The 13,191-nt window shown below is 41.4% G+C and overlaps 1 protein-coding gene across 1 annotated transcript in view; it reads left to right on the top strand.

Annotated features, from left to right (window-relative positions):
* Nucleotides 1–13,191, top strand: part of ca10a (carbonic anhydrase Xa) — a 223,912-nt gene that overhangs the window by 87,807 nt on the left and 122,914 nt on the right. Inside the window, exon 4 of the mRNA XM_044178891.1 lies at nt 5,615–5,757. Within this exon, the coding sequence (XP_044034826.1) occupies nt 5,615–5,757 (143 nt within the window). The remainder of the gene's footprint in view (nt 1–5,614; nt 5,758–13,191) is intronic.

The raw sequence follows: 13,191 nt of genomic DNA, 5'->3' as shown, positions 1-13,191 counted from the left end.
CCATAACCAAACCGTAGTATTTCATCGAAAATGTTGTCTCTAAATGGAATCTAGGATTTTGCAGAATCCTACAATACTGACATTCTTGTATGGCAATAGGGTTGTGTGATTCCAGCATCCTCACCGTGATCAATCCTGGAAACCCAAGGAGACAGGAGAAGTGCCAGAGACTAGAAAACACATTCTATCAATGTTGTTAGAATTCTAACCAGTCACTAATTAAGTTTAAGTTCATAGATTTGCACCCATCTCTTTAAATCCAACCAGGGTGATTCTGGACGCGTACAGTTCGCTTACAAATTAGGAAGGAAAAGCATAGTTCATGAGGTGTTGTTCCACAACGAGCCTCCAGAACAGCTTCAGTGCTCCTTGTCATAGACTCTCCAAGCGTGTGGAACTCTACTGGAGGGATTAAAGATATTACCTCATTTGATGTTTTGATGTTGGTGGTAGAGAGCCCTGTCTAACATGTCCCTCTAAAATCTCCCATAGGTGTTCAGTAAGGTTGAGATCTGGTGGCTGTCAAGGCCATAGCATATTCACACTGACATCATTTCCATCCTCATTAAGCCATTCAGTGAGCCCTGTGGAAGCATGTGTGATAAGCCTTTGCTTCCCACGTTGCATTCGTTAGGTTTCTACGTCTGGTGATTGGAGGGACTGTCCTGTTACTACTCTTGTAGTAAACCCATGAGCTCCCTTAAGAAACTTGGCCTTTTCACACTATGAAGTAGCTTTAGTTGTACCTGCCACTGATATGCTATACAGAGCTCACCAGAATCACCAGAGACTCCTTCTGCATCTCGGTCAAACATTGCAGTTGACTGGTTAGGGCTTTCGTGGACATCGGAGCTAAAGAGGGCAACCTGCCAAAGTTCGTCAAGCTCCTGTACAAATAGCAGAAACGGAGAAAGATTCTTGTCCCATGCTGCCGCTGCTGCTGCTGCTACTGGACTGGCAGACAAAGCTGCCGCCACACTCTGCTGACATAAATAAAGGCAGCAACTTGCCTCCTGGTGTGTAAGGACTCTGAAAGTCAGCATAATGTCCAAAATTGTATTTGAGGTCAAGTTTAGAGGCATATCTCATAAAGCTACAGTATTTACTATTTTAGTCTGGTGTGGTGCAGGTCAACACATTTTTTTACTGACCTGATAAAGTCAAAGTATTGTCAGCTCACAGAAAGAACTCCCACCTCCAGAAGGATTACCAAGCAAAGCTTGTTATTGCAGTGTGACCCAGTGTTGTGTGACTAAGGTCTTACAGTATGCCACAACTTATGTCTGTTGCACAGTCACCACTCTGTATCTATAGAGGACCTATTTGTCATCTTTCAGTCAGTGAAGGATTAAGTCTGGATGGTTATTTCAAAATGATTTGAAACATAACTGCAGTTGCTATGACCATAAAAAGGTATTATTTTTATTTTAACATTATATCAAGGTGCTACCTTATCTCTACTAGACATGAGTTTGGATAAATAATACATAAGCTCCAGGGAAAGTCTTTCTAAGCAGCTTTTACGATAGCTGCTTACTTACTGTACCAGGGTATGTTGAGCCCAGCTTGTGACCTTATGACTTTTAAGTGGATTAAATAATAATCTAAAGGTTTTTCTGTTAATCACATTTCCTACATTGTATTTAAAACTAAAGATACTCAAAAGTTTAACATTTCAGCAAAGTTTGTGTGTAAATATATTATGAAGAATTATATTATCTATTCTATATTGCTTTAAAGGTCCAGTGTGGAGGATTTAGTGGCATCTAGCGGTGAAATTGCAGTTTGCAACCATTTGAATACCGCTCGCCTCACCCTCCCCTTCCAAGCGTGAAACTACGGTGACTGCGAATCTCGCGAAAAACTAGAGCCAGTGTTTGGTTTGTCACTTCTGGATTGTATATTCCCAAAATTACAATTAATCACCACAGTGATTTGGGACTTTTGGGGCCCCTGGGCTCTTGAGTGAATACAAAGTTATCATAACTGATAGAAATAATGACCAAAACTATGGAAATAAAAACCAAGTTGTAATACACTGAATACTTTAATTCAAATGTATATCAGCTTGGTCGTATTTCAAATATTAAAGCTGAATTCATTGCTTTTTTGGCCACTTGGGGGCAGCAGAACAAACTGAAAACAGAACATTAACATATTATATATTACCTTGTAAAGTTGATATGGCTGTTAGCAAACAGTTCATCCAGCAGACACAGAGCAACATTAGCATTCATTTGGAGTTGTTGTTTCTGGCCACCTGATGAATGTAAGTCTAATATTCACTCTCTTTTAGCTGTTTTTTCGTCTCCACCAGCTCCTGAGAAAAATACCTGGCTGCTAGCTGCTAAATGTTTGGTGCTGGTCAGGTAGCGTACAGTGGGTTTATCAGATATTGTTCGCTGAGAACAACTGACACAAAACCATGAATTTAAAGAGGCTAAGATACTCTGTAGAACTAAGGGGAACTACAGAGTCGGGTCATAATTGTCTGTTGTTTTTTTTTATTACAAACGACACCTTTGACAATACACATTTGACCCATTGTTAATATAAACATATTTATTAGTGCAGCTTTAAAGTCAGCTAAGAACATTATTCTTAGCTCAGACAGCTCAATCACTTGTGTTTGCTGAATTACTGTCGCCAAATGCTTTCTGCTGATATTTATTCATTGTGGGAAACACCATCTGCAAATCAAATCTGCACATACCCCCAGCTAACACCATGTTCATGGTAGAAAGGGTGATGAATGCTCTGCTTTTATCTGAACAGTGATGTAGGGCTTTCTCCGTACAGCATGTCTACTGTAAGCGCACCCCAAACAAACTCTGTGGCTCAGAGTCTTGTAGGACTTGTTGACTTGCAGAATCTTTAGCTTTGAATTCACACTGTGTCGTGTCTGCTTCCCTCTCAGTCATCATGAATTTGCATATTTTTAAATTATCTCAGCTTTTGTTGGAAATCTCAGTGGAATTTGCATAGCACATTCCAGTGACTCATTTCTACTCAATGCTGTGTTCCTAAATGGAAAATGCTGCTTTAGGCTCCAGCAGATATTGTAGCAAAAACTGCCTCTTGCTAGAGTTGACGGTGATAAGCCTCTGCTTCCCACCCTGTTGAAGCAATTGAATTCTTGGTCCCGGTGGCCAAGTCTTACATAAGAAAATGACTGGCTGAGATGCCTATCACGCCCACAGTGCTGACATTCTCTCACTGTGCCATCCTGTCCTCTCAGTCTTATAGTACATGTGTTTGCTGATTATAGGCTGATTCCACTTCTCTCACTTCTGTAATATCTCCTCTATTCAGAGGGAGGTTTTGACCAAATTGCTAAAAGTCACTGCAGATTAATTTTGCCCACAAACTTCATGATTCTCACTTTGGCATTGATACTACAATATGAGACTAGCAGTCCATGCTACTGCATCTTCAAGATGGATGATATGGGCACAGCAGCCTATAATGTTACAAATGAAATGACTTGTAGTGTGACATAGCTCCTAAAAATAGGTGAGGAATGAATACTAGCAAGTATCCAAGGTGACCGAATCTTTCCACAGGCTTGATAAAGAGCTCCATTCATTGTTGTTTTAGTTGTCACAATTCCTGAATTATTTTCCACTTTAAATTAAATGGATTCCGATGAAGCACAATACAAACATACAAGGAACAGGATGTTAGCTTAATGTAGCTAATGCTAATGTTTAGAAACAGACAGGCAATCATTTTTTGTCCAATAAAAATGAAATATATTCCATTTGGTGTCCAGTCATCAAACTTTGGTAAAACGGATATAATGAAGTTTGATTAGCTATATTTTTATGGTTTTTAAGGTGATGGGAATTCCTTAAAGAGGCAATTTTACACATCAAATCAGTTTACTGGTCATGGGGAGTGAAATCAGTCTGTAAAAACAGTTGTGTAATGTCTTCTGTGGCTCTGGAGAGGCTTTGTCAAGACTGCGAAAATATCCCCTGATGATGTCATAGTGATGCCATCTGGGTAAACTGGATGGCCCGGATTTGGAGAGAAATTTTAAAAAACAAAAAGCCTGCTTAACAAACTGGGGGCATGAAGTTTGAAAGATGTTGGTGTTTAACAAAAAGACACGATCTAATTGCATTGCTGGAAATGTTTTAGTTTTGAACTAAAAGTGAGGATATTTTTGCCTTTTGTGCTTTGAATTTGATCATTCTTCCTCAGATCTGTCTCTTGTGAGTCTCCCAACTTCATGGAAGTGCAATGCTACATTGCTGGAATACCCCTCATGTACCCCTCAGTTGCGTTATACTTATTCTCCACTATATTTCAGGCATTAAACTTTTTACTCTACTACTCCACTTCTTTCAGTGTCAGAAGTCAAATCAGTGCACTTCTTTATAAAGCTCACTTGTTTTCTTTGGCTTTTTCTTGATTTTATAATTCAGTAAATAGTTGTTTGTGCTCTATGGACAGTGCTTAAAGGTCCAGTGTGTAGGATTGAGAGGCATCTAGCGGTGAAATTGCAGTTTGCAACCATTTGAATACCGCTCGCTTCACCCTCCCCTTCCAAGCATGTAGGAGAAACTACGGTGGCCGCGAAACTCGCAAAAAACGCGAACGGCCCTGTCTAGTATCTATCCAGTGTTTGGTTTGTCCGTTCTGGGCTACTGTAGAAACATGGCAGTGCAAAATGGCGACCTCCATGGAAGGGGACCCGCTCCCTACGTTGATAAAAACGGCTTATTCTAAGGTAATGACAACACAACGATTCTTATTTTCAGGCGTATATACACTAATGAAAACATACTCATATATATAAAATTATAAATTATATAAATATAAATATTAGATTCCATTTATGCCAATAGCTCCACCTAAATGTTACCCACTGGACCTTTGAATTCCCAACATACATATACTATACTGTTTGTATCTGGGAGGCTGTATTGATGAATGCAAAAGAGAGTGAACTGCTCTCAGTGGACCGGGTTGAGTGAAGGCTGAAAGAATTAATGAAAAGCAAAGCATGGGGATAGGAGTTGGAGAGAGTGGGGTATCAACTAGAAGTATCTAATTTTGTGTAATGATTATTCTTATATGTACTCATGTGCTTAAAGGACTTTTGCTTTTTTATTCATGTATTTATTTATTTATGTATTGATTTATGTTCTCCCCTGCACAAAGTTTGAGCCATAGTATGACATAATAAGTACAGGAACATGCACTATGATATGACCATGTACTAAAGCGGACCAAAACAAGATATTCTACTGACCCATGTTCCAATTCTATTTGAAGTTTAAAAACACAAAAAATGAGGTATGAAGATGATAGTTATGAAGATACAACAGGAATAAAGAATACAACAAACAATAAAATCCTTAGAGAAATTTTTGAATTTGAAAAAGATTTCAAACGTTACAAGAAATATAATTTAGGAGCTAAAAGCCCACATCAGTTGAATCCTGCTGATTGCATTTCTCCCACTGTGAGTCTGGCAGGTCTGAAAAAAAAAAAAAAAAAAGCACAAACTCTGCCCGTCACTGTGACCTCTTGGTGGAATGCGCTCCTATCTCGTTTGTGCAGACGCTCACCCTTTTGAACACCTGCTCTGTCTTTTGTGTTGCAGTGCCGTCGTTCTGGGGGCTGGTAAACTCGGCCTGGAACCTGTGCTCGGTGGGGAAGAGGCAGTCACCAGTCAACATCGAGACCAGCCACATGATCTTTGACCCCTTCCTCACGCCCATAAAGCTGAACACAGGTGGACGCAAGGTAAAGACACACAAAAGCAAACACACGCGGTATTCTCCGTTGTCTGCTCGATGGATGCTGGGGCATTGTTGCCTAATTTTTTTGTTGCTGGTTGGATCTCTGAGATGTCGCGCTACACGGCTCTAGTGCTAGTCACTATTGTGTTGGTTGTTGTTTCAGAGCTATTGTAGTTTGATAAGGTATGTTTCCCTGATCGATGCTCCTGACTGCTGTTTGTGTTGGCAGACAATGTGAGCTATTTGTCCAACGAACACTCTCCTGGTGATAAAATATAGAACAATTCACCTATTCAGAGATGCGCAATGGATGTGTTCTGGTTCAAGAAAAGCCTTAACATTAACTTAATGGCTTTACAGATGAAGTCCTGCAGCCTAACAGCAGATTAGTCGAGCATATTGTTTATTATTTTCTCCTGTACAGTGGTGTACCAAGGACAGTTCCATCCTGTGCCATATGACAGCAGCTAATTGGTAAGCCTTCACAGATGGGCTGCTTTGAAAAATGCACAGTTGCACGATAAGATTAATGTTATTATTAGTTTATGTTTACATGCCAGCAGTGAGTACAGGGTTAGCCTTGGGCAATGACAGAGCGCATAGGACGCATTGCACTTTACCACCTATGGTACACTGCTACATTAGATGTCAATATCCAACAGAATCCTAAAATAGACCCGTGTTATGTCCCGTCTGATCAGATGTTGGTATTCTGACCTGTTATTAGAGGAGTTTAGTCATTTAGAATCGAATTGCAGGTCTGTGTAGGCTCAGAGAATGTAATAGAATTGGCAGGGAAACCGGTGATTAGAATAGTCACTCATACATTTTCTCACTGGCATAATTTCTACTTGAAATGAAAATTAAATTTAACAATTCCTCTTTTTGCAAGGGCTCCCCTGCTGCTCCCTTAAGGACACCACTTTGAGAGCAGCTACCCTGCAGTGTGTCCGGAGTAAGGACATCACTCACAGTGGCACAATTTTATTGTTATTAGGATGAATCAGAGGGAAGTAGAGGAGAGTTGAGAGAGAAGTACAGACAGGGCACTGTGTTATTTAGGGTTGCATCTCAAACATTAAGGGACAATGCTCAATGTCATCGCTCTAGAAAAATTGTCTCTGGATGAATCAGTAAGAGAGATGCCACCTTGAACATGTGAGTTCTTTTGGAAGACACTGACAAGTGACCTATTCTGTTGTTTAGGTGTGAGGACTTGCTTTGATGAAGATATATGCTATCAATTCTCCAAACTACACAACAAAATACATTGCTTGTCCTTGCCTTCCAAAATTACCCATATAAGCGTTTTCTCTTTGATGTCAGCAGTCAGTGCCTTTCACAGTGGTTAAAAATCACTGTAAAAGGGACAGTACACCCCCAATTCAAAAATACAGATTTTTTTCTTACCTGTAGTGCAATTTATCCATCTAGATTGTTCTGGTGTGAGTTGCCTCAACAGACCTTGTTGTAGGCAGTTTTATGTAGAAACTATTGGAAGAAAGAAAATTGTTTTCCTGCAGGAAACTGCTCACAACCAGGTCTGTGGATCATCTTGAGTAACCGGGTCAGGATTTCTGGAAAGAGACATCGCTGTTGAGTTTTTCAAATGTATTTTTTTGCCGCTTTGAGCGCCACAAGCCGAGTGCCACATAGTCCCATTATATGCAAAAAAGGCAGACATCTCTACGGCCGATATCTCCAAAACTCGGCAACTCACACCAAAACAATGTAGTTGGATAAATAATCAGAATCAGGATTGGTTTTGCGAGAGAAAAAGTTGGATCCATGCATCCCTAACCCTGACCTCTTCCCTATGCAGACTTTGAGGCTGTGTGAATTATGATTCACACAGCCAGTAGCACTCTGTCAGTTAAACAGAAACATATATTGTTTTTAGGAGTTTTCACAAAAAACTGATGCTGTCATTTTTCTTTGGGGGAGAGTCTACATGGAATAGGAATAACTGAACATTAGCTTTAAGTTAGTTAAGGCTGGTCTTAACTGACTATTTTCATTTAAAAAAAAAATATATATAGATATATAATATACAGACACGTGTATCTCTAGTATCTAGAGCTCTATATACAGATTTGCATGCACCAAAGCATCAGAAGTAACCCTTTTTGGACAAAAGAAAGCCCCAGCATAAATAGAAGTCTGCAGTCACACAACACAATACATTACATATTTTTCTACTCAAGGCATGTGGGCATGTACACCCGAAGACCTTGGAAGAAGGGAAAGCCAATCATCAAAACTGAACGTGATGCATCATTTCTCCACATTTTAAAGACAGGAAACCCCACATACCTTTGTTTTTATTTATGTGTTGCTTAATTTATTGCTGCATCACATTTTTGGTAGGCTTCAAGGACCGCCGCACATTAACACCCACACAGACCAGTCCAACTTTCTCATTCATCTCTGAGAGAACTTTCCAAAGTCCAAAAGCCATTTTGGACTCTGTCTTTCTCTCTCTCGCTTATCTCCCCCTCTCTTCCCTTCTCTCTCTCTCTCTGCAGTGGCCTAAATGTAATCTGTTGTGTCTCCATCTCTCTGAGCACCTGAGCTGTCAGCCAGCGAACACGAAGCTGGCTTCACCTTGTCAGTGCTGATTCATCCCCGCTCTGTCTCTGGCTGTTTGGCAGCCAGTCAGCCTTGGCCAAACACGCTACGGAGACTGGTAAAGAGCTTCTGCTTCGGCTCCGCTCGCCACCTCGACACACAGAGAGAGCTTAAGCCCACTTTCTGCCCGGGAGGAAAGCAAAGAGAAAGATTAACCCTCCCCAGCCCCCCTCTCAACACACGCACGCACGCACGCACGCACACACATGCACGACAACTGCATAGGGAAGATGAACTCATCTATTAATACATGTTTGTGCTAGCCTGTACTGTGGCTAATGAATAGTTAACGGAAATTTTATTGACCTCTAAAGAGAAATTTTAATTAATTACTGGGAGACATGCAAGGCTATGCGCGATGGATTGAAGGAATCACAGTTATCTAAAAGGCACTATTAATTGAATATTTACTCTGCCATAGATGAGCAGCAATTACTTGAAGAGAGTTTAATGAATTTAATCATTATGGTGCCGGGGAGGTGGAAAAAAAGTGATTTCGGAGTCCTCGCTCTCTCCGTGAAGTGTTTCCTGCACATTTATGAATAGCGCTTATGGAACAGGATTAGATGTCTTTTGTCCTTTTTTTTTTTTTTTTCCTGCTTTATTTTTCAGACTAAATGCACAGAGAAGCTATTAGCGCTGTGGAAACAGTGGCGTTCTTCACATTTGGGGACACAGGGCTCTCTCCTGCTTTTCTTCTCACGCTTTGAAGTAAGGTGTGTGCAGAAAAGCATCATAACCATCAGTGCCAGGTGGTGTATTCCACAAAAAGGGGAATTTAGCAATGACGTCGCGCTTTTAAAGCTTTAAATCATATTTTGTTTGCCAAACAAGCTCCAAATGCTTTTGTGACAATGTGCGGCCCTTCTGAACACCAGGGGGGTTTCTACTTCAGCTTCTGTCTCGTTTCTTCTTCTACTGTTCATGAAAAACATCTTCCTGTACTCCCGAACAACCAGATGAGGAAATCTGACAAGCATGTAGGTTGGTGTGGATGTGTGTGTGTGAGTGTGTGTGTCTGTGTGTGTGTTACTGGCAGCCCTGAATCTACCTAATTACAGGGAGAACAACAAACAGCAGGCTCCAGGATGGCAGCTGTACTTTCACTCTGGAGAGAATAACCACATTCTCTGGTTTGCCCAGCTGGCCACCCAGCCAACTGATCAGATACCAGTCACTAAAGCTCGTTCTGTGCATGGCATTAATATCCTGTGTTTGATAGCAGGTGTGTGTACCTGTGTGTGAAGCTGTCTGCAGGCCAGTGCTGCTGGTGTTTGGTCGTTTCCAGGTTGACTCAGTGCAGATGTTTTGAGGTAGCTGAGGGGATCCATACATGCGCTCCTGGGCCCGTTGATTATATTGCTTTGGCTATAATTCACTGAAGCAGATGCACTGTAACCTGTGTCCACTGGGCTTTCACGACTACTCGCTTTCACGCAAGTCGCAAGATTTTGCAAAGTGGCTAGTCCATGGGTGGGGGGGAAGTTGTGTAGTTACAGAAGATTTCTTTATTTAATCAAATCAATCTAAATTAATTAATTAATTTATTATTATAGGGCAGCCATTATGGCCAACTTGTTTGATCCACTGAACCGGCACAGATTACTGCTATTGTTGTAAATGTACAGATAATGTACATTTTGGGGTTGCGAGAGGAATCGGACAGGTATTCTGCTTTTATTTATTAAAAACAAATCCAAGAAGAAATAATCACAATCGCAATCTGTAGACGTGCAAGCTGTGACAAGGGGGCTGTAAGCAGACATACACTCGGTGTCCACTTTATTAGGTACATGAATCTAATGCAAACGAGTACAACTGTTCTGCCTCAAAGTCTACTTTTGTTCTAATGTTTGGTTTTTGTTTTAGTTTCGTAGGTGCTACAATGTCACCAAAAACTGAACATTATAAACTTCATGAAGACAGATGTTATGGCCAGGCTGTTGTATTGGATTGCATTCTGTTGTACAGGTGTGACCTATTAAAGTGACCACTGAGTGTACCTTTTTTTTTTTTAAGGGGTCACGAGCCAGAAAAGAAAGAAAACCACTGCTAAACACTTTACAAACAGTGCTGAGCTGTCTGCACTGCAAACCACTGGAGGTCAGCAAAAAACAGATGAATCTTGCTAATGTCAGGCTTTGTCGGGGACGTGATGACGACCTCTGACGTCATCCATGCAGTGTTCCTAATGTCCTCCCGATGCGAAGTGCTGAAAAATGGGTTTTCTTTTGGATAAGACGTCACTTAGTGACGAGTCAAGCGTTCGTTAGCCAGCAAACCCTCCTGTTGTCAATACTTCCTGCCGTTGTTTCACAATAAAGGCCCACTACTGCCTGAGACATGCAGCAATGTTGTGTTAATATCAACAGTGGCTTCACACAGTTGCATTAGCTTACGCCAGCAGATGCATGGAGCGGCAGAAAACAATTGGGCTCCCGCTGTGACTATGCACCGGCAAATAGTGATAAATCCGCTAGACAGGTTTTCCTTTTACAAACAATTGAGGATGCGCTCACCGCAGGGGGATAGCAAACTCATTGCCATAATGTCATGACAGCTTATATATGGACATTTTCAGTTTCTAGAAATAAAGCAACTTACTGGAAACAGTAATGTTTAGAGGTGAATTTGTGTGCAGCACTTTTCCTTGCATTTCCAAAATGTTTTTTTTTTTGTTTTTTTTACCACACACTACACTCTGATAGAAATCTATCAGCTCATACTAGCTAACATGACACATTCATGACCACACAGCTCTACAGGTGGCGAGACCTAAACTGTGAGCGCCACAAAACATTAATAGGCAGCACGGGATAAGAGCAAATACAATGCATTTTAGTTACAATGTCAGCATGTTTGAAAATCCTGCTGTTTGCTCAGAATATACCAGCCAGTAGATACTGTATATGCCAGATGTGTTCACTCATAAGAAACTGTCAGTACAGGATTTAATACGTGTTATTGGTAAGCCACAGAGGATGATGAAAAGAGACTCTGCACACCTGTTATTTATAAGCGTAATAACGGGATGCATTTTCCATCCAAAGCCAGCAGTCTGCACCTCTACCAGCTGTCACCGAGTCGCACACTGAAGCTCTGAACGCACGTCAGCCTATCACCTGTTGATCGTAGCACCTGACACACTTTGGCAATATTACGCATGCACACGCAACATAAACACGCACAAATAGTCCGAGGTGCCTTATAACCGCCATTGCTTCCTGCAGTTTCAGTGCAAAACCATCCACCGCCTTTTTAGGCTCTGATAGCTAATTGTGCACTCTGAGCTAACAAGGAGGTTTCCTTCTTGGATAATGAGCATTTTCCAGCCATTATGTTGGCGATTCGTGCAGTTTAAGGCACAAAAACAGTTTCACATGGTGATCTCCACATAAACTGTCAGGTACTACCCCGCATCTCACCGATGACGTCGCTCAGAAACCCGTCTTTACCGCACAGGGGATTGCTTTCTGCAGTCTTCAGCCTAGACCTTGGAATGGCTGGTCTGGTCAACTACTGCCACAGGTCTCTCTGCTAATATTATACTGAATAAAATAGCATATATATATATATCAGCTTTGTGTAAACCACATTTGTCTGAAACTTCTTGTGCAATTTACTTGTACAAACATGCATTTTCAATCTAGAGCACTTTTGGCCTGTGAGTGTGACAGGGTCACATTCAAACTCCTGTCATGTACCAATGTTTGCTGCTGTACACATAAGAGTCAATGGCCTGACAAGTCTGAGTCTGCAAACACAAGCTGATGTCAGTTGCAAAAGGTGGAGAATGCATTACAATTGCGTAAATATTCAATTATGCAAATTGCAGATTCAAATTAATTAGACACAAGTTTGGGTTGGCTGAACATGCGAGGTTGTCGCAGCATTACAAAAGGGAGCGGGGCCCCGTGCATGAAAACTGCAATTACCATCATCTGACTGAGGCCCGTTCTCACTTCTCAAGGCGGGAGATTGCTCTAATTGCCTCGGTGATGCAGGGGCCTTGAAGCTGAGGGATTCTTCTCATGTCTTCGGCTCCACAGATAGCTGGACGTGTAACGGCGACGTCGGAGCCAGCATCCATGGCACATCCATCTGTGGGCCTGAATCTCAATTACAAACGGCTCAACAGAGGGACAGAAGAAAGGGGAGAGGAGAAGGGAGATGGGGGTAGGAGGACAGAAAAGGCAGGATCAGGGTACGGTGGCCCAGATGGCCACAAGACATTGCTCTTGGTGTGTCCTGATGGTTCAGTTAAAATACGAGTGAAGACTGTATCAGCAAAATTCTTACATCCTGAAAAAAAATCCTTGAAGTTTCGAAACAGTCACTTGGTTTTACATGTAGTTCAAAGCCGACTTCGTCAAAACCGAAAGCTCTCTTGACCACACACCACGCAACAACAAGCAGCTGGTTGAAGACAGATGGTTGTTTTCATGCAGCGGCTTCCTTAGGGAGCATACACAAGATAAGAAAGGTAATTACTCAGATTGATTAGACTCTAAAAATCAACTGTAGATGCATCAGAAAATTGTCCAAGTCCAGCATCCACTAAAGGGCACTGAGGGAACTGTACCTCTTCAAAAAGTTTGAAACAATTCTCCAACTTGTGACATTATTCCATTACTTTCCATCACAACTTTTGGAGTCAAATTGCTTTCTTGACCTTAAAGCCTCTATGTGTAGAATTTGAAAATTGGAGAGAGTCTGGACGGGACACACACACTGAGTTTGCAAAATAAACCGCACTAAAAGCCAGGAAGTTACTACTAGACAATCCGACAGTCCCAATAATGTGAGCCAT

This window comes from Siniperca chuatsi, linkage group LG20, assembly GCF_020085105.1.
Source record: "Siniperca chuatsi isolate FFG_IHB_CAS linkage group LG20, ASM2008510v1, whole genome shotgun sequence".
Classification (NCBI taxonomy): domain Eukaryota; kingdom Metazoa; phylum Chordata; class Actinopteri; order Centrarchiformes; family Sinipercidae; genus Siniperca; species Siniperca chuatsi.
Note: the sequence above shows the minus strand (reverse complement) of the source record. Positions and strands in the feature narration are given on the sequence as shown.